The 20,321-nt window shown below is 37.7% G+C and overlaps 1 protein-coding gene across 2 annotated transcripts; it reads left to right on the top strand.

The window, feature by feature from the left end:
* Nucleotides 1-238: 238 nt before the first annotated feature.
* On the top strand, nt 239-13,011 carry BZW1 (basic leucine zipper and W2 domains 1). Of its 2 annotated transcripts, XM_054585860.1 has the most exons (12): nt 239-372; nt 1,760-1,833; nt 3,876-4,052; nt 5,436-5,530; nt 6,337-6,402; nt 7,927-8,062; nt 8,803-8,912; nt 9,059-9,229; nt 9,684-9,830; nt 10,365-10,503; nt 12,020-12,142; nt 12,553-13,011. In XM_054585860.1, exons 2-12 carry the CDS (start codon nt 1,770-1,772, stop codon nt 12,582-12,584), a joined length of 1,260 nt encoding a protein of 419 aa, XP_054441835.1. In that variant the 5' UTR covers nt 239-372; nt 1,760-1,769; the 3' UTR covers nt 12,585-13,011. The 2 variants fall into 2 exon arrangements, with proteins under 2 accessions (XP_054441835.1, XP_054441836.1); XM_054585861.1 differs by lacking the exons at nt 239-372; nt 1,760-1,833; nt 5,436-5,530 and having other exon boundaries at nt 3,975-4,058.
* Nucleotides 13,012-20,321: the final 7,310 nt, after the last annotated feature.

The raw sequence follows: 20,321 nt of genomic DNA, 5'->3' as shown, positions 1-20,321 counted from the left end.
TGAACTTTTGTTCTAACCTTTCCATGTACTAAGAGGCCGGATAACGACGAGATGAGAGAACGATAGGCTAGTCGGGGATAAATGTCTGAAAAACCTGGAACTCAATAATGGAATAAAATAAGACTTGAAAATCTTCCTCCTTCCCTTTTTCTACTTTCCCACCCCAAGCCCCAAGAAAGGGAAAAGGAGGAGGCTCAACTTCAGAAGAGGGGCGGGGCAAGGCGCTAGAGGAAGAAATCTCGCGATAGGGGACCGGTGGGGCGGGGGTGGCACCTCTTCCCTCCTCGCGTTAGTTCCGGTGGCAGAGGAGAGACAGCCGCAGTTGTCGCCACATCTGGAAATTTTGGCCCTTTTCTCTTCGCCTTAAATTCGGTGAGGCTTGGCGCCCTCTTGTCTGGGTTGGAGGTTACGGCCCCTCATCACCGGGTAGGGAGCGGGGGAGGCGGCAGGTCTTTAGCGCCGGTTTGGATGGGCCCGAGCGGAGGCCGCCGCATGAGGCTGGGCCGGGTCCAGAGCCAGTTTTCCAGGGTCGGGGCCGCCTCCTGATCAGGGAAGCCAAGGGGCGCCGGCACGGGCCGGAACGTGGACCCCGGGGGTGCGTCGCTGCGCCGGAGGCGGAGGCAGTGGCCGAGACAAGCCCCCCTCCAGCCCTGCCCGGCCTGAGTAACAAAGCCACTACGGCCTCTGTTGGGTGATGTACGCGTGGGGGGTTCCGGCGGGCGGGGCGGAGGAGCCACCACCACCACTGCGGCCGCCTCCACCGCAGCTGCTTTCGCTGGAGGGCGGGCGGATGTACGGGGCGGCTGGGCCCCCGGCGCGAAGCGCCTCGGCCCCTGTAGTCCGCTCATTGCGGCGGCCGCCAGCGCCGGCGACGGGGTCAGTAGAGAAGGGGCTGCCGGGCGAGGTGCAGCCCCTGCGGCGCCCCGCCTTGACCGAGGGGATCCAGGGCGGGGTCGCGGGTTTTTTGTCGTTCGTGCCTCTGCACGGGAAGGGTGTGGATAGGGAGACACGTGCCCTTGGCGGAGGCTTGGATTGTAGGGTATGGGGCAGAGGAGACTAGGCCCGCTGACAGTTAATTTTGCAGGCAGGAGTGGTGAAGCGGTCGCTGCGGCCACAGGTACGACTTGAGGGAAGGGTCCCTCCAGAGAAGGTTTTCGCCTTTTGACAGTGTCCCAAAATTAACATGCACTTTTGACTAGGTGGTATTCCTCTGTTAACCTTCCGTGGTGCTTAGGTAGTACAAGGTGTTGGCGAATTTAAAGAGGAACGAGGAAGAGATCTACAAATGTCTATGGTGGGTGATTTGCCACCCATCACTGGCGCTGTGAAGTCACCTAGAAGTGTACTTCACAGTACATGTTTCAACGGTTTCTTGTAGGTCAGGGGTGTCCAACCTTTTGTCATCTCGGGGCCACACTAGAAAAAGGAAAGTTGTCTTGGGCCACTCATGAAATACGCAAACACTAACGAAAACTAATGACCCCAAAAAAGGATTTAAGTGAATTTATGACTTTGTGTCGGGCCTCATTCATAGCCATCTTGGGCTGCGGGTTGGACACCCCTGTAATGTAGGGGGAAATGGAAGTTGTGAAATCATATTCATTAAAGTGAAAGTAATTACTTTTGCCTGCTCAGGTGTATTGTGAAGACAAAGTGCGTGTTCAGTTTGTTTTACATGTGACTAGAGAAAGGTTTGATGCTTTGTTTTTAAAATGAATGTCATGGCACTGATTTTTAAGGCCTTTTTTTCTTTTCCTAGGGTGTCTTTTATGAATAATCAAAAGCAGCAAAAGCCAACGCTATCAGGCCAGCGTTTTAAAACCAGAAAAAGAGGTAAATTTATGTCTTAATATCTCTCTTCAAATCTCCAGGATAACTTTTAGATCTTGGTTCCCCTGGCTGGCAATTGCTCAGAACTAAAACCTTAAGAGAAAATACCACAAAGGAACTTGCATTTCTAGTTGATAAACCCTTACTATTTCTAAGTAATTTTTTTTTAAAATATGGGCTGCATTTTTAGTGGCAAATTTTATTTAAGCAAGTTTTTGCTTGAGGGAAAAAGTTCATTTGTAAAAAGAGCTCCTAGTGTGATCACTAATTTCACCCGAACTTTGTGAAGATTCCTGAGAGAAAAATCAGACTTGACCCATGGAAGTTAATTATGGAACAGAGTTAACATTGTAATATTTTGGGGTTTTGGGTTTTTTAAAAAATTTAACATTTCTCATTTCTCATAGGCTCAGTAAGGAAAGTACTAAAATTACATGGATAACTTCTGTATTAATGGGCACTTAGATGAATATTGAATTGTGTAGTGAGGTACTACTACACTAGTGATACAAAGTTAAATGAGATGTGGTCTCAGGTATATTTTGTATTCAGCTTAATATGTTCCCCCAAACATTTCGGTGTTGCTCAAAAGCACACATTGACTTTATTTTATATGAGACTTTGAGGAAAAAGAGAACTCAGTCAACTGATGGTTATAAATTGTGTTTTTCTACTCTTGAGTAGAGATACTTTGAGATGTATATTACCAAATCTTTTGTAATCTCTAATTATAGTCTGCCCCCTTGTAATGGGGAGACCAAAGAGTGGTTTGTTTCTAGTCTTTGCATATTCATTTACATTTAAACCAGTAGATTTTGCTCAAGAGGAGGAATAGAAGTTGGAAACCAGAGCAGTTTAACAATAATAGGGAAGAGTCTGTATCCTCTTGAGTATGTGGATTCCTGGCATCACCTTTATTTTATTGTTAGCATCAGAAAAAGATGTCACTTTCCTGCCTCCAGATTGAGATCACGCATGCCTTCCTAATTCTTGATGTTTGGGTCTTGGGTAGGGTGAACCACCATTCTGATTTATCTAGGACTGAATAGAGTTCCCAGGACATAGGCCTTTCAGAGCTAAAAACCAAGTCCTGATACAAATAGGGAAGAGTGCATCAGACTCCTGCTCTGTGAACATTAAGGTGGTATCTAACTTAGAGAAATCAAACCCTATCATGGAATCTGTAAAGACAGGTATATACCCAGGGCACAGTTCTGAGTACTTTCCATTTTATTTATATCATTTAATATTCCCAACAACTTCATAAGATACTACTCTTAATCACCATTTACAATAGGAAAAATGTGCATAAAGAATGAAACTAGTTGCTCACACAGTTAAATGATTGTCATCAGGATTTGGATCAGGCAGTTTGACTTGAGATTACTTGCCCCTAGCTACGAGTCTTGAATTTTTCCAGCTTTCAATTTTCCTTAATAGTGGGAACAAAAAGATCAGCCTCCCAAGATTGTTACAAGAATTGAAGCAAAAGATCTACTGCAGTTTCTGTCATATATTGAATCTTAATAAGTATCAAAGGAGTGATTTTTTTTGTTAAGAAAAAAATGGGCTTTTAAAGAAAAGAATCAACAGCTCCAGTGTTTGGGCAAAATTTCACTCAGGAATAAAATTTACCTGAGGTTTGAAGGTTGACCTAAATTTCAGAAAAGCTCAGAAGCAATGGAAGAACATTCCAGATAGAAATTGTCCCCTGGTAGTAGAAACATACTAGATTATTCAGCTCAGTTAATGAGATTTCTGTGAAAAAAAAATCATGGAAGAATAGCTATACAATTGGGTACCTAGACAATCCTGCCTTACACCAGCAGAGGGGAAACTTGCACAGGATGTGTGTTTAGTCTCCTGTTTATTTGCTAGTGTTCTAGGTGTTGGGTAATCTAGCTGTATTTGGTTTTTCCAGCTGTTGAAATAAATGAAATTGTGATGGATGTAATTATTCAGTGGTTATAATTCATAGCATGTGGTTTCATGGCATTTTAGTAAGCCTTTTAAAACTAAATATTTTGCGGTTTTTTTTCCCCCAGATGAAAAAGAGAGGTTTGACCCTACTCAGTTTCAAGACTGTATTATTCAAGGCTTAACTGAAACTGGTACTGATTTGGAAGCAGTAGCAAAGTTTCTTGATGCCTCTGGAGCAAAACTTGATTACCGCCGATATGCAGAAACACTCTTTGACATTCTGGTGGCCGGGGGAATGCTGGGTAAGTGTCTGGTTTTGTGGGAAGTGTGCTGCATGGAGATTGTTAGAATCCAAAATATGAACTATTTGACAAACCTGTCTTATTAGGGTGACTTTTTTTTTAACATGTAAGGATTTTTCCAAAGTCTGTTGCAGAATCGTAACATTTGGGTATGACTTTGCCTGAAGCCTCTAGTCCTGTACTTGTCAGCATATTAGCTACTGGATATATGTGGCTTGTCCAAATTGAGATGTGCTGAAAGTGTAAGATATACATTGGATTTTAAAGACAATATATTTTTTTAAATAGAATGTAAAACATCTCAATAATAATTTGAATACTGAAATGTTAAAAACTATTTTGATATGTTGGGTTAAAGTGTATTAAAATTAATTTCAGCCTTTGTTTTTAATATGGCTACTAGAAGATTTCAGACTATTATGTGGTTCATGTATTTCTGTTGCACAGTGCTGTTTTAACCCCTACCTCTACCTTCAGCAGCTCAGGATGCCTTAACAATATACTGCTTAGTTATATATCATTAAGTGATGATGGTGATTTCATTTCCATAGCTCTTATAAGGTATTTCACAATATTTTCATGGTAATATTGTATTGACCTTCACAGCCAAGCTGACAGAATTAGAACTCCATTGCATACAGCATGCAGAATGGAGGCTTAGAAAGGCCTCTGACTTGCATGCAGTCAAACAGTTGCTCAGTGGTTGGAACCAGGAACTTAACATATATTCTAGTGCCTAGTCAAATGAGTATTTCTTTTATTGTATTACTAGTTTGTAATAAGAAATATATCTATTTACTATTTGTAATACTGCTATCAATAAGCCTATTTATAAAATTCTTTTTAAAACACTTACTGAGGAGATTTTCAAACATATCCTAGAGAGAATAGTATGGTGAACTTCTGATCTGTTACCTAACTTTGATAATTATTAACAAATTTTATCGCCCCTTCCTGCATATTTTGAAGTATACATCAGACATTATTTTATCCATAAATTCTTAAAAATGTATCTAAAAGATAAAGTATTTAACCTGTGGGTATTTATAGCCACTTTTGTTGGTAGCTTAAGGGTGGTTTTCTATGTATCAGGTTATATACTAAAACCAACTTTGAGCATCTCCACTTGAGTGACAGATTTGGCACTATTAATTGAATGGTTAGTGCAGCATGTTTCATTGAGTTGCTAAAATGGGTTATTTTATTCTTGTAAATTGTTTCACTTTACTCAGATGTATTGAACCAACCTAGCCATGTTCCTACTAAGGAATTGCTTTCAAATCATGTTAGAATTTTTATAATTTTATCACAAAAAGTAAGATTGAAAATGATTACTAATTTTAAATGAAAGTCACTGCAAATTTTTTGTAAAATATGCCTTAGCCCCAGGTGGTACATTGGCAGATGACATGATGCGTACAGATGTCTGTGTGTTCGCAGCACAAGAAGACCTAGAGACCATGCAAGCATTTGCTCAGGTAAATCAAACTTGACATAGTAATTCCAGTTAGCTACTATCCATCTGACTAATGTTTAAGAAAAAGTCTGCTTTTAAGAGGTTTCAGGGAGAAGATTTAAGGAGTTTGAATTGAAGGTTTAAGACAACGTTCTTGGAGAAATATGATGAATTAAAAACTTCAAAAAGTGTTGAGAAAAACAATTAGAAAAAGATTGAAGTAGCCCTTCCTGTTTGTCCCTCTGAAATTACTCCATAAGAAAAAAGTCAAACTGAAAAGGAAAATTACTTCCCTGTCATGATTCCCATCATGGAGTTAATCTGCATATAACTTTTCAAAAGGTGAATGAGTTATAAGCAGATCAGCTCACCAATCAAAATCTTATTTGAAGCTTTCATATATATACCAGTAGTTATGTTTGCATTACTGTAAGCAAAGAATTCCAGTGTGTCTAACAGATACTGTTATCTATGTTATTAGGAAGGTATAACTGTATTTTATAATCTTATTCTGTTAATACTCTACAAATGGGTAAATGACTTATATTTGAACAATACTTAGTCTTCGCTTTAATATTTGGCAATAAAAATCTATTGCAGGGTGCTATTAAAGTGTTAACAGCATTGTATTGGTACATTGCAGGATTTGGGAATTGACTGCCTCTTCCCACGCTGGGTTAAACAGCCTATAAACATCTAGTGAAAGGTTCACTTCTTTGTTATTCTAGAGATACTATTGGAGGGATCTGAGTGGCCCTGACCTAGATCTCTTTATTAGGAATCTATACCCATGAAGTTACCATTAAATTTCTTTACTATTCTTTGTAGGTTTTTAACAAGTTAATCAGGCGCTACAAATACCTGGAGAAAGGTTTTGAAGATGAAGTAAAAAAGGTACGAGGAATAGTATGCTTTGTGGAAAACAGTGGGTTGAGGTCAAAGAATGGAATGTTAACACCTAATTCTGCCACAGATTTTAGATAATTTTAAATGTAACTATGTAACTGTCATTTTTACTTGTTAGTTGCTTCCCCTTTTCACCAGTCCCCATCAGGTGACCATCAATTTGTTCTCTGTATTTATCAGTTTGTTTTTGTTTTATTTCCACACACAAGGGAAATCGTACGGTATTTGCTTTTCTCTGACTTATTTCACTTAGCAAAATATCCTCTAGGTCCATCCATGTTGTTGGAAGTGGTAAGATTTCATTCTTTTTTGTGTGTGTGGCCAAGTAATATTTCATTGTGTATATCTACCACAGCTTTTCTTTTTTATCCAGTTGTCTGCAATGGGCCCTTGGGTTGCTTCCATATCTTGCCTATTGTAAATAATGCTGTAGTGAACATAGGAATGCATGTATCTTTTTGAATTAGTGTTTTGGATTTCTTCAGATAAAAACCCAGAATTAGGATTGCAGGGTCATATGGTAGTGATGTTTTTTCTTTCTTTCTTTCTTTTTTTTTTAAATCCTCACTTGAAGATATGTTTATTGGTTTTTAGAGAGAGAGGAAGGGAGGGGGAAAGAGAAACATCAGACAGTTGCCTCCTACATGCACCTCAACTGGGAATCAAACCTGCAACCTTTTGTTGTAGGGGATGATGCTCCAGCCAAGCCACCCAGCCACGGCTGGTAGTTGTTTGTTTGTTTGTTTGTTTGTTTTTGGTATTTTTAGTTTTTTTGAGGAACCTTCATACTTTTTGAGATTATTTTATTTTTAAATTGTATTCATTTTAGAGGGGGGAAGGGAGAGAGAGAAACATTAATTTGTTGTTCCACTTACTGTTGCATTCATTGATTGATTTTTACATGTACCCTGACCAGGGATCAAACCAGCAGCCATGGTGTTGTCAGGTTCATGCTCTAACCAACTGAGCTACCTGGCTAGAGTTTTTGAGATAATTTTAGATGTTTAGGTTGGCTTGTCTGAAATGTAGTTTGGGAGTAAATCATTTGGTTTAATTTGCTGTACATTGTTCCTTAGCTCTTTGTCCAAACAAGTGGCAAAAGGCTAAAATTCAAAGTGAGGTTTGTTAAAAAGATTAGAGGGTGGAGGATCAGAGCTAAACACATTGAAAAAGACACTTTAGCATACTTGCTATTTGAGTCTTAAATGTACTATATTTAGGTGCATAGAAAATCTGGTAATGCTTTTAGTAACATAGAGTACCAGGCACTATTCTAATTGTTAATTCATTTAATATTTATAAAAAACCTGTGAGACAAGTTTTTATCTGCATTTTACATGAAGAAACTGAGGCACAGAAGTTAACTTGCGTATGGTACTCAGTTAATGAGTATTGAAGCACAAACTTGGATGGTATGATAGAGTCCATACTTATAACCAATATAGTATGCTTTATTGCTTCTCTTTATATAATTCAATTGCTCTTTTAACCTGTAACTATTTACTTTTATAGCTGCTGCTGTTCTTAAAGGGTTTTTCGGAGTCGGAGAGGAACAAGCTGGCCATGTTGACTGGTGTTCTTCTGGCTAATGGAACACTTAATGCATCCATTCTTAATAGCCTTTATAATGAGAATTTGGTTAAAGAAGGTAATTAACCTTTAGTAAAGGATAGTCTTTTGTTGTCTGAGGGTAGGGTAGATAAGAGCATGAAAGATGAACTCATACAAAAGATAGGATATAATTTATCTAGGTTTGACCTGTGTATTAGTCTTTTTAACTATCCTTAAATTTAATAGGTTCATTAGAAATTTATTGTATACTTTTAGCATCCAGAGTTAATGGCTTGCTTTAGGCATACAGCAGATAACCAGGGTCCAGATGCAATGTGATTATAAAGTAAAAAAATTTCAATTCCATTGTAACCCAGGAGATTAATTCCGATTGAGAGACTTGGAAACATGTTTCAGAGGAAGTGCCATTGGGAAAAATGTCAGGCTGAAAAGGGAAATAAGTCCCTTACATTGATTTCCATAGTTAAATTGTTCTTTAGAAGCTCACTTTTTTTCTTTTTACTGAGTACTGAGTATTTAACGTGCCTTACTTTAATTTTCACAACAACCCTGTCAAGTGTAAGAACTGTTACCATCATTTTACAGATTAGAAAACAGTTTAAGTAACTTGACTAAGAATACATAACCAGAAAATGGTAGAGTAGAGAAATGGGAGTTAAATGGTAAGCAGTAGCAACAGGAAACTCAGGTAAACTTCCCCTGGCGGGGATAAAGTGAGTAATCCTGTGTGGTTGAACTATGGAGGTAGGAAATGCCCAGATACAGTGGTTGAATCCAAGAAAGTACTTCTGTTCAGTGTGCTCTTTTCTTCTATAGGGGTTTCAGCAGCTTTTGCTGTAAAGCTCTTTAAATCATGGATAAATGAAAAAGATATCAATGCAGTAGCTGCAAGTCTTCGGAAAGTCAGCATGGATAACAGACTGATGGTTTGTAACTTCTTTCATTTTTTTTCCCCATTCTTGCTAGGAAAGTCCAATAAGGGAACTTTGTTATTTTTTAATATGTGAAGAAAAGAGAAGATTTTCTTAATCTGATTTAAAGGTCATTTAATTATATTAAATTCTCCTTTCAGGAACTTTTTCCCGCCAATAAACAAAGTGTTGAACACTTCACAAAGTACTTTACTGAGGCAGGCTTAAAAGAGCTTTCAGAGTATGTTCGGAATCAGCAAACCATAGGAGCGCGTAAGGAACTCCAGAAAGAGCTTCAAGAACAGATGTCCCGTGGTGATCCATTTAAGGATGTAAGATATTTTTGTTTAAACTATCATTATATGGCTAAGTTTCTGGCAAAGAAAAAATTTTAAGTATTTCACCAGAGTGGGCTTTAATAGCTGTAGAATATTTTGCTGGTGCTTTGCCTCTGTCTTTTTCGTATTTAGTGCCTTGTTGGTGCCCAGAATTATAACACTGGGGGATTTTGTAGGGTGCAAGCTAGTGGACAGACCTGTTTCCATCTAAATCCTTCCCTAGCTAGTTTGCTTATGTGTAAAATGAGGTTTAAACTAGAAATCTGTCCCTTTCAGTTCTAAAAGCTCTTTGATTATATGTGGTATATATGATTACAGGTGGTTGTTGCTGCTTGCATGGAAAGGTGTTTTTATGCTTTTGTTTAAGTTCTAAGTTTGATGTGTGGAATATGTAATATATAACACATACATACGGTTTCTGTTAACTAAAGTTGGATTTCTTTTGCAGATAATTTTGTATGTTAAGGAGGAGATGAAAAAAAACAACATCCCAGAACCCGTTGTCATTGGAATAGTCTGGTCCAGTGTAATGAGCACCGTGGAATGGAACAAAAAAGAGGAGCTTGTAGCAGAGCAAGCCATCAAGCACTTGAAGGTATTAGATCTGTTCCTTGACAAAATATCCTGCTTCTGCATTGGGAAAAATGAACCATTACTGTGCTTTTCTAAGAGCATTTATCACATATGTGGTTCCTGGGGATAATTCGCCAGTAAATAGACAAACATATTAATTATTGATGTAATCTTTTAAAAAGTCTGACTTGGGCTTTGGCTGGTACACAGGTTAAGAATGAATACTTGCTGAAAAGTAGCATTCTTTGCTAAAAGTAAGCCTGCAATTTGATGTTTGCTTTTGAGGGAATATTGGAAAATAGAAGCATTTTCTCCTTTTTCCTATAAAATATTAAATATCTGGACAGTTATCCAGTTATCTGGAATTCTTGATGCAATTGCTTATTTCATATAGATGCTTAGCAGATTTTTCTGCCTTACTACTTTTTTATTTCCACTAAATAGAATATAATTCACAGTGGTTGTAAAAGATGAGTTATGTTTTGTATTTTAGAAATTTTATAATGGTTGGTCAGCAGAATGAATGACTAAACCTTTTCTCCCTTGCCTTCAAAAGCAATACAGCCCTCTCCTTGCTGCCTTTACTACTCAAGGTCAGTCTGAGCTGACTCTGTTACTGAAGATTCAGGAGTATTGCTATGATAACATTCATTTCATGAAAGCCTTCCAGAAAATAGTGGTGCTTTTTTACAAAGGTAATTTAAAATTTGAATTTTGTGAATACAAATTTCCAAAGAGTGATTGTCTGAACACCAGCTCCCTAAAATATTTTACTGTCATCACAGAATTAAATCGTCTCCCATTGAGTTGGGTGTTTGTTTGTTTGTTTGTTTGTTTTAAAGTAAGAATGAGGCCCTGGCTGGGTAGCTTGATTAGTTGGAGTATTGTCCTGATATGCCAAGGTTGGGGGTTTGATCCCCATTCAGGACACATACAGGAATCAGCCAGTGAATGCATGGATAAGTGATACAACAAATTTATGTTTCTTTCTCTCCCTTCCTCTCTCTGTATAAAATCAATAAATAAAAATTTAAAAGAGAAAGAATGGGATATGAACTCCAAGGAATCCATGCTTTTGTGATTATCAGCTTGTGATTAGGTTTCTTGAAAGTATGTGTGCCCCTACTTACTTGCTGCCACTTAGGTTATTTAGAGATAAATTCTAGAAATAATGATTTAATTCTTAATTTTTCCAGTATGGACCTGTGAAGTACATGGACATTTTTTTCTCTTTTTTTAAATAAAGCACAGTACTGTTTTCAAACCTAAAAACAAATCAGCCCTGACTGGTGTGGCTCGTTGATTGGGCATCATCCCACAAATCTGAAGGTCGCTAATTCGATTCCCAGTCAGGGCACATGCTTGGGTTGCAGGTTTGGTCCCTGGTCTCTGTCTTCTTTTGAGACATGTGCAAGAGTCAGCTGATTGATTTTTCTCTCTCTACATCCCTACCCCTCTCAAATTAAAAAAAAAAAAAATTTTTAATAAATTATCAAATATCCTTTATCATTTCCTAACCTTGGTACTGGTGATATTTTGGGCAGCATGACCTTTGTTTTTTGTTTTGTTTTGTTTTGTTTTAGGATTTTATTTATTTTTTAGGGGGGAAAAGAGGGAGAGAGAAACATCATTCATTTGCGTCTCGCTCACCCCCAACTGGGGGCCTGGTCTGAAACGCAGGCATGTGCTGGGACCAGAGCTGAACCAGCAATCTCAGTTCACAGGCTGGAGTTCAACCCACTGAGCCACACCAACCAGGGCTCAAGTAACTCTTACAGTCATTATCCTGTACATTGAAGAGTGTTTGAAAGCATCCCGGGCATCTGCCCAATAGATGCCAGTAGTACTTCTTCCCCGATGTAACTATCAAGAATGTCTCTGAACATTATCAAATGCCCCTGAGGGGTAAAATTATCTTCAGTTGAGAGGATCACTGGTTTAATAAGTTTTTTTCCTAGTAGTAGTAGGTTCATACTTCCATGACAAGTTGATAAAAAGTTTTTTTAAATATCAGGTGCTCATTTTATTTATGTTTTTTAAAAACTAACTTTTTGAAGAAAGCAAATAAGAAAATGTTTGAGTACAGACTTACTCTTTTCAGTAAGATCTTTGTGGCCATGCAGGCATTTGTACCTCAGGTGGGTTCTAACTCTGTGGTTAGAAAAGTGTATGCAAACTACCCAAATGTAATGCTCATTCTCTTCTTTATAGCTGAAGTCCTGAGTGAAGAGCCCATTCTGAAGTGGTATAAAGATGCACACGTTGCAAAGGGGAAAAGTGTCTTCCTTGAACAAATGAAAAAGTTTGTGGAGTGGCTCAAAAATGCCGAAGAAGGTAAGTCTGGTACAGTTAGTTTGGTAAAGCTTGAGAACTAGTCGTAGTGTGGCCATTCATAGTCCACACATGCTGCCTTCTTTCATTCAGATACTGTTGTATCCCTAGAGTAAAGATTTTTGTAAATTTATTTACTTTAAGGCAGGTGAGGAAAACTAGACTTTAATTATTGAAATATTTTGGTGGTCATAATACTAAACATTCTTACGAGAAAATTTGAAAGTTTTGAGAATATCTAATAAACATTTATTCATTTGAGGCTTATAAATAAATACTTTTGAATGTCCCTGTGTTTTAAACAGGACATTAATAAAATCCCTAAATTATAATAAAAAGCTTTACAATTATAAATGGGAACTTCTGTTTTTTGATATTATATAATGCTTGACTGCATTTTCCCCCTTTTCTAGAATCTGAGTCTGAAGCTGAAGAAGGTGACTGAATTTTGAAACTGCACCCTCAGTAAAGCAAACAGGAGTTGTAGATAAAATGTCATGTCTCATGTGTCCTGGTTCTTACATCTTCCTACCTCCCTATATCAAGCATGATATAAGGGCTTTCATAGCAAATTTTATTTTAACTGTTTCTATGGTTACTGGAAATGTTGGGTTTAGTTTCTAAAACCATGTTTTAAGTAGCTACAGGAGCTATAGATTTGAATCTAATGTTGCATTAGTCTTTTCAGTTATCTTCTACCTCCTGTATTTTCTACTGTAATAATGTAATTTAAGGCCTTCCACAATGAACAGTTCACTTTTTTCCTGGGTTTTCTATATAAACAGTTTTCAAGATATGATTTGGTTAAAAATAATTTGTTATAAAAATTCTGTTTGCAAATTAAACTGTAAAAGTATCCAAAGTCTCAAAAAGCAATGATTTGTGTGATAATTTGGTATGCCCAAAGCCCTCCTCATCCAGGAAAACCTCCTATACAGCAATTGAATTCATTAACATGAATCTTGAGTTGGGCCATTGGTTCTATATTAATATTTTCTTCATTTTAACCCCAGATGTCTTGAGCTCAATTGTTTGTTCTCTGGTTTTCATTCCTTAGTGAAGACATGAAGAACAAGCCTGAAAGTGAGGTCTTTGGGAAATTATACTTTGCTGAGGTGGTGGGAAGAAGAAAGTTGAGCTTTTCCCCATTGAGAATTTCTGCATTCAGTTTATATCTTTTCCAGGCAAAACAAATGGGTATTCTTTTCATGCCATTTTCAACTGTACCTTAGAAAAGTCTTGTCATTTAACGAATTTAACACTTGTCATATACTTAGATTGGTAGGAAAGGACTCATGGAATAGTGTGAGTAAAGGAAATGCCTTTACCCTAGTTGCCTTTTTTTTTTTTTTTTTAATTGCCATGAGCCAAATATTTCTTCTATACACCTGATTCATTTATTTTAATGGCTGCCTTTTAATTTTTGTCTTTTCTTGCTGTCACCCATCTATATATGTATGTAGTCAGTAGAAAACAAAATTTGACCACGCTTTTTGGTGGAAAGATTTTATCTTACACGTGAAGATTTTGGAGGTTTTGATTGTTGAAAGAACCTAGGTTGGAGTAACGCCATCAGAGACTGAGTGGGAATTGCCCCTTTCAAAGGTGCCATTTTTATGAGCCAAGAATTTGGTGTTTAACAGTTCATCTGGAGGGAATAATGTGTAAGTATAATTTGAAATAAAGTTGTATAGTAACCTTAAGAAGAGCATTATTACTGATATAATTGTGAATGGGATAAAATTGTTAAATGAATAACTTTGATCAAGTTTTCATGCACAGGCAAAATGTATTCACTAGGTTTCTACATAGTGATCTGCTTTTACTTTGTAATTTGTAGTCCTGAAAAGACTTTTTTAAAAAAATAAAGTCAATCCTTATACATAGGTTAAATAGGTCAGTCTTTTTTTTTATTTTGTAAATTCCATGTTAATGTCCAGTGGTAACTGTATGTTATTCATTCAGATGTCTCTACTATGTAAGCATTAAATAATTGCTCTTTTTGTCCTTATAGCTCCCAAACTGTAAACACCTACACAGAATTCTGATGTAGTGGAAACTACATAACATTTCTACAACCGAATCATTGCATGTTACTGCCGTTCAAAGTATACTCTGTTCTATTATATACTGTGTATAGTGAAAGAATGTGTAGTCTTCCGGAACTACATTATGATCTTTGTCTGATCATAGTTTTTTTTCTTCATAATGACAAAGTAGTGTTTACTTACTACAATATTATAGTAAATGGATATCACCTGTGACAGTATAAAGAAAGGGAATGCTTTTTGAAAAGACTGCAGATTTTCATTTTGAATTTTAAGTGGTAATTTTGGAACTCAGCTGCCAATGCCAACTTATGGCCTCAAATATGTAATTCTTAATAGACATGTTAAAATTGTACTTGTATGATTGGATAAATGTTGATTTTCCTAACTTGGTGTCAGTTTCAAAGGATAAGTCTCTTAGATACCATAATTAAATGTGTATTTAGAGCTGATCATAGTTTCTTAATTATTCTGGAATATTGACCTAGAGATATTTATTATGTTGTTCTTATTAAAACTCCAAATACCAAAAATACCACAGGATATTTTGACACAGCATAATGATGGTGGTGAGAGGAAATGCATGCGACTGAGAGATTGGCTTCTAATTCAGTGTTTCTCCACGCTCATTATCACTCTCCCCAGGAAGCCTTTTTAGACTTTTCTAATAGCAGCCCAATAAATTTTATTATAGATAAGCTGTATGTGTATTGTATCTCTTTTATGTATTAAAAGAGTAAGGGTTTTCTGGGTCCCATTTGGGGTGTGATGCCACCCCCACTGATAATGCATACCCTGGTATGTCTTTTCTTTAAAGAGGAGTGGACACAGAGTTGGACATTTGCATTGGCAGACATATCTTCATGTGGATCCATATCCTGAAGCAGTACTTCTCCTTCTTCTGGGGTCACTAGAAAACAGAGAATGTTTGTTTTCTGCCAATCACCCATCTTTCACAGTTACGCTTTACACCCTAGTTCACCATAGGCATCAGACAAGTAATTTCCCGTTAACTTTGGAGGTCTTGAGAAATTCTTCCTTGATTGTAAATGTAGCATAGGGGCATTTGGGATCCTTCTAATCTGTAAAAATCAATTAAAATTCTAGAAGAGTGATTAAGGTTGGGCAAAACGCTTTCATAAATGGTATTGAAATTTTACTGATGCAGTAAACTTGGAGGTTGCTTGCAGGAACTGGCAAAACTATTGGGCTTTAAATGTAACAGGTGCCGAAGTCTTAGTGTGTATTATTGCTTAGACAATTACCTTTGTAAAAATTTTCCTTAGATGCTATTTACAGGTGCCATGTGAAATAGGTTAATATAAGCATTTCTGTGAGAATTCTGGTAAATGCCTTGCTCTTAATTTTTCATTTAATATATTTGTCCTCTAATATATAAAGTATACCTATTCACCAGCCTACTGAGGCCTAAAGGTTTGAAATACAGTTTTCAGTAGGCTTTAAGTGGAATCTAGATGATGTAGTCAGTACTCTGGACTTCAAAGTAATGTATAATTATCTCTGTTCTAAAAAAAAAAACTTGAATTGCAGTGAATTTGTACCTAAACATAACCCTATGCATAATGGCATGAAACTTGGTGTGGGTCAGAAAGGCTTCACCAGCTCCCTTTCCCCTCCATGCTTTCCCCCCACTGTTTAACCATTGTCTATAAGCACCTATAAATGCAATCATTTTAATTTTACAGTGCACTTACAATCCTTTTATCCTTATTCTAGGATTGTAGTCAGACCCCTGGATGAATTGGAAAAAAAAAAAAGGATGAAGATATTTTACAAATAGACTAAACACTGTCAATTTAATAAGTCAGTAAGAACCGTGGTTAAATTAAAAGCTCAACTGCTTATGCCTACTATAGTGCCCGAGAGGAGACAGTGGTTAAAAAAAAATCCACTGAATCCTTTTCTTTGCAGGCTATCTGGAGGGACCAGTATTTTTCATTAAACTGATACTAGAATATTTATTGTATTAGTGTAGCTTTGGGAACTATGTATTAAGTGTGTATAATGAATGAATTTGGGGTGCTACAGAGTTACCAAATAATTTAGCTGTTCCATTTCAGGGAATTTCCAGTCTGTAACCAATTTAAAATATCTAAGGAAGAAAATTCTTGAATTTTTTTAAAGCTGAAATGCTGAAGGCTGAGCTTAAAAGTTAACTTAGATGTAAACCTATTAGGGGAACAAGCAACTGAAGCCTCTGTTAACTTCAAAAAGATGTTCTAGGCATCTTAAGAATAAAATATTTCCTCTGTAAATAAACCTCATTTTCATTCTAGTTAGGAATAACAGATCTTGGCATAGCAAACAGTTGAAGAACGGAGAACACTGGGTAGCTGGTGATCCAGATAGTTCTTGGCACCCTGGACAACCTCAAGTACAGACATCCACGCCAGTAATTGTGTTGCTGCATTATTTCTGTTTAACTGAAACTTGCTTCTTGTCTGTGCTTTTGAGGCTGAATAAAATTTCATGAGACTCTATGTTAATGTAAAGAGAAAAGCAGTAACTGTTGGCATTGGTTGTTGTATGCTAATAATACTTAAGTGCTCCAAGTTGGTTAAGGCTAAGTCCTTGTTCTCTCCATCTTGCCTGGGTCATAAATGCCATCAAAGGGCCTGTCCCTCCAGCAGTTTTTTTTTTCTCCAGACAAGTGTTGCTTTTGTGCGGCTCCCATGTATTTCAAAATATAACCAAATATGTACATGTTTTTAGAAAATGCCAGTGTTTTCACTTAATAAAATAGTAACACCATCTATCCTCTCCAGAAAGCTTCATTCAGGTCCCTTCTCTGCTCATTCCAAACCCACAATAACTTTTCCAATACTACTAACCTAATTCAGGTCACTAGCATCAGCTAGGGTAGTCTTCTAAGTGCAAGTAAAACTTGACAGAATGCCAGTCAGTATGTAATGGAATACACACCCTCTAACCAGTGTGGTCCAGTTATATGGAAAGCTGTAATAAAAAAAAAATTACCCCAGGCCACGTAGCTCATTTGGTTGGGTGTCATCCCAGGGTGGCGGGTTTGATTCCCCAGTCGACACATACAAGAATCAACCAGTGAATAAGTGGAACAACAAATTGATCTTAACCCAAAAGTGAATAATTTACAGGGAAACAAACCCTCATTGATGAATCACGCAGTCTCAACTGTTATCACCACCAATCTTACTTTGTCTACACCTGCCCCCCTCTGTTCCCTTCCCCAACTCCTCGGAATATTTTGAAACAAAATATTGTAACTTCTGGGAACACTTTTCTGTGACTTGAAAAGGAGGCAATTCTCTATGGACAACAGTGTGGTGATTGCTGAAGAGGCGGGTATAGTAGGACTAAAGGGTAATGGAAAAAAAGATGAGATTTTTGAAAAGACACAGTTCTCTTCTATGGGGAGCAGGGGCTTCAGGCAACCGTTCCTGTGTGGAAACTTCTAGTGACTTATCATGCTAAACAAAACCCACTCTTGTCAATGATCTGCAAAGCCCATGATCTGGACTCTGGCTGTGTCTAACCTCATCTAATAGTCTCCAAAACACATTCGGCACATTCGGCTTCTACCGCACTGGTTTCCATGCTGTTCGCTGAATGTAACAGACACTTTTGCCTCAGGGGCAGTTACTGTTTCCTCTTAGCCTGCACAACCTCCTGGGCTTTCTACATGGCTCTCCCCCTAAGAACTGCTCCCCGCAAAAGTCATCCATCTATTCAACAAACCGTCTTCTATCTACCTGACATTGTTAACAGGCTTTGAGTATATGCATGGAACAAAATGTGTCAGAGAACTTACCTTTCAGAGTTGTGTAAAAATAAAGTTCCTATAGGAAAGAAAGAAAAAGGGCATATGGGTAGTGTTCACAACAGAGATTGTGGCAGTTTTAAGGTAGTCAGGAAATGCCTTGCTGAAATGAACACACTTGAAGGAGGAGAACGTGAGATGCCTATGATCAAGGACAGTACTTGGCATAGGATAAGGCCAGTGAGGCTGTAGCACTGTTTTAGAGGAGAAAGTTAGCTGGCAGCTTGGTCAGAAAGATAGAGTGGCAGGGCAGATGTATTATGAAGGTGGTTGTAAGGACTTCTGGTAAACTGATACGGAAGCCTTGGGAGGATTTTGAGATGAGGAACATGACGGTGTAATAGGCTCACTCTGGCTTCTGTCAAGAGACTAGGGGTAGGTAGGGTGGGTCACTGATTCCATTGATGGTCTAAATTTTCTACCCTCACCTTTGTTCACACCTTTTACCATGTAACCTTGTAATGCCCTCCCATGTAGATTCTAGGGCTCAGAATGGCTCCTACCAACAGGATGTTATCAACTTGCCTCTGGAACACCTCAATTTCTGAGGCAGGATAAGCCTCAAAACCTGGAACTGCCTTTTAAATCTAAGAAAATAGGTCCCTAAGGGTTATATCATCCCATCTAATGTCTTTTACTTCCAGTCAAACATTTAACCGATTCACTTTTGACTCTCAGATCTTAGGCTAGGAATTACAAGTGACTATTCATGTCAGCATCTTCAATGGCAAAAATTTACATATCTCAAAACTTAAGATTATAGTATAGTACAGAATTTAAGGCTCTTCTCAAGAAAAAAATTCAGAGAAATCTTTACAGGGAACTTTGACAGAACTTTTGGGTGGGAAGTAAATTAACCTTAAGGCTATTGCATGGGACCAAAGGAACATGGAAAATAATAGACACAGGTACCCCTTCTCCGCAGAACAAATAGCTTATGTAAATCTAGGCCACTATTCCAATTCTTTTTTTATTGTAATTCTCACCTGAGTATATGTTAATAGATTTTAGAGAGACAGTAAGGGAGAGCGAGGAGAAACATCAATCAGGGATCAAACCTGCAACCTAGCAGCGACCGAATCTGCAAACTTTTGGTGTACAGGACAACGCTCCAACCAACTGAGCCATCTAGCCAGGGCCCGACTGTTTTTCATGTATTAGACTAATTTATAACTGAGGTAAATACTGTAACTTCCTTAGTTTTATAAATACATGCAAGCACAGAGATTTAGTGACATTCCAAGGTCATACAACTTAAGGCCTATATTTGAATCCAGACAGTCTAAATCTGAAGTTGGGATCCTTATTCTGGCAACAAGGAAAATTTATCATCTCTGTTTTTATTGTTTTGTTTTTTAATATTTTTATTTACTTTTAGACAGAGGGGAAGGGAGAAAGAGGGAAAGCATCAATGTGATTGCCTCTTGCGCACCACCTACTGGGGACCTGGCCTGCAACCCAGACTGGAAATCGAAATATTGACCCTCTGGCTCACAGCCTGGCGGTCAATCCACTGAGCTACACCTAGCCAGGGCCCTTTATTGTATTTTAAAATTTCTAATGAAAGTCCTTTCAACAAATAGTTTGGAAACTAGACATTCATGTGCAAAAAAAAAAAAAAAAAAAAAAACTATTCTAGACCTTACATCCTTCACAAACACTAACTCAAAATGGATTAGACTTAAGTGTAAAACACAAAACTGTAACTACCGAAACAGCAGAAAACCTAGGTGATCCTGGGTATGGTGGCTTTTTATAGGTTACACCACCAAAGGCATTATCTATGAAAAAAATAACTGACTTTTAAAAAATTCACTTCTGCTCTGCAAAAGGCAGAAGGAATACAAGCCACAGACTGCGAGAAAATATTTGGAAAAGAAACACCTAATAAAAGGACTGTTACCCAAAATACACAAAAATTCTCAGAAGTCAACACTAAGAAAACCACTTGATGAAACTGGAAACTCCTGTTCATACAAAAACCTGCACATGTTTATAACGGCTTTATTCATAATTGTCAAAACTTGGAATCAATTGAGATATCCTTCAGTAGGTGAATGAACTGTAGTGCTGAGAGACAACAGAAAATTGATTCAGCACTGGCTGGTGTGGCTCAGTGGACTGAGTGCCACCCTGCAAACAGAAATCACTAGTTCAATTCCCAGTCAGGGCACATGCCTGGGTTGTAGTCCAGGTCCCTAGTTGTGGGCGTGAGGGGCATCTGGTCAATGTATTTCTTACACATGTTTTTCTCCCTCTCCCCCTCCCTATCAAAAAACAAATAAAATCTTAAAAATAAAAAATGAGCTATAAAGAG

This window comes from Pteronotus mesoamericanus, unplaced genomic scaffold (assembly GCF_021234165.1).
Source record: "Pteronotus mesoamericanus isolate MK-2021 breed Mesoamerican mustached bat unplaced genomic scaffold, CSHL_Meso_final contig_90, whole genome shotgun sequence".
Taxonomy (NCBI): Eukaryota; Metazoa; Chordata; class Mammalia; order Chiroptera; family Mormoopidae; genus Pteronotus; species Pteronotus mesoamericanus.
Note: the sequence above shows the minus strand (reverse complement) of the source record. Positions and strands in the feature narration are given on the sequence as shown.

Bases quoted from the DNA above. Each gene is read 5' to 3' on its own strand.
- BZW1 (XM_054585860.1), top strand. From the start codon at position 1,770: ATGAATAATCAAAAGCAGCAAAAGCCAACGCTATCAGGCCAGCGTTTT. The intron at 9,230-9,683 runs GTAAGATATTTT...TTTCTTTTGCAG, and splicing joins GTGGTGATCCATTTAAGGAT to ATAATTTTGTATGTTAAGGA. The intron at 10,504-12,019 runs GTAATTTAAAAT...TCTTCTTTATAG, and splicing joins AGTGGTGCTTTTTTACAAAG to CTGAAGTCCTGAGTGAAGAG.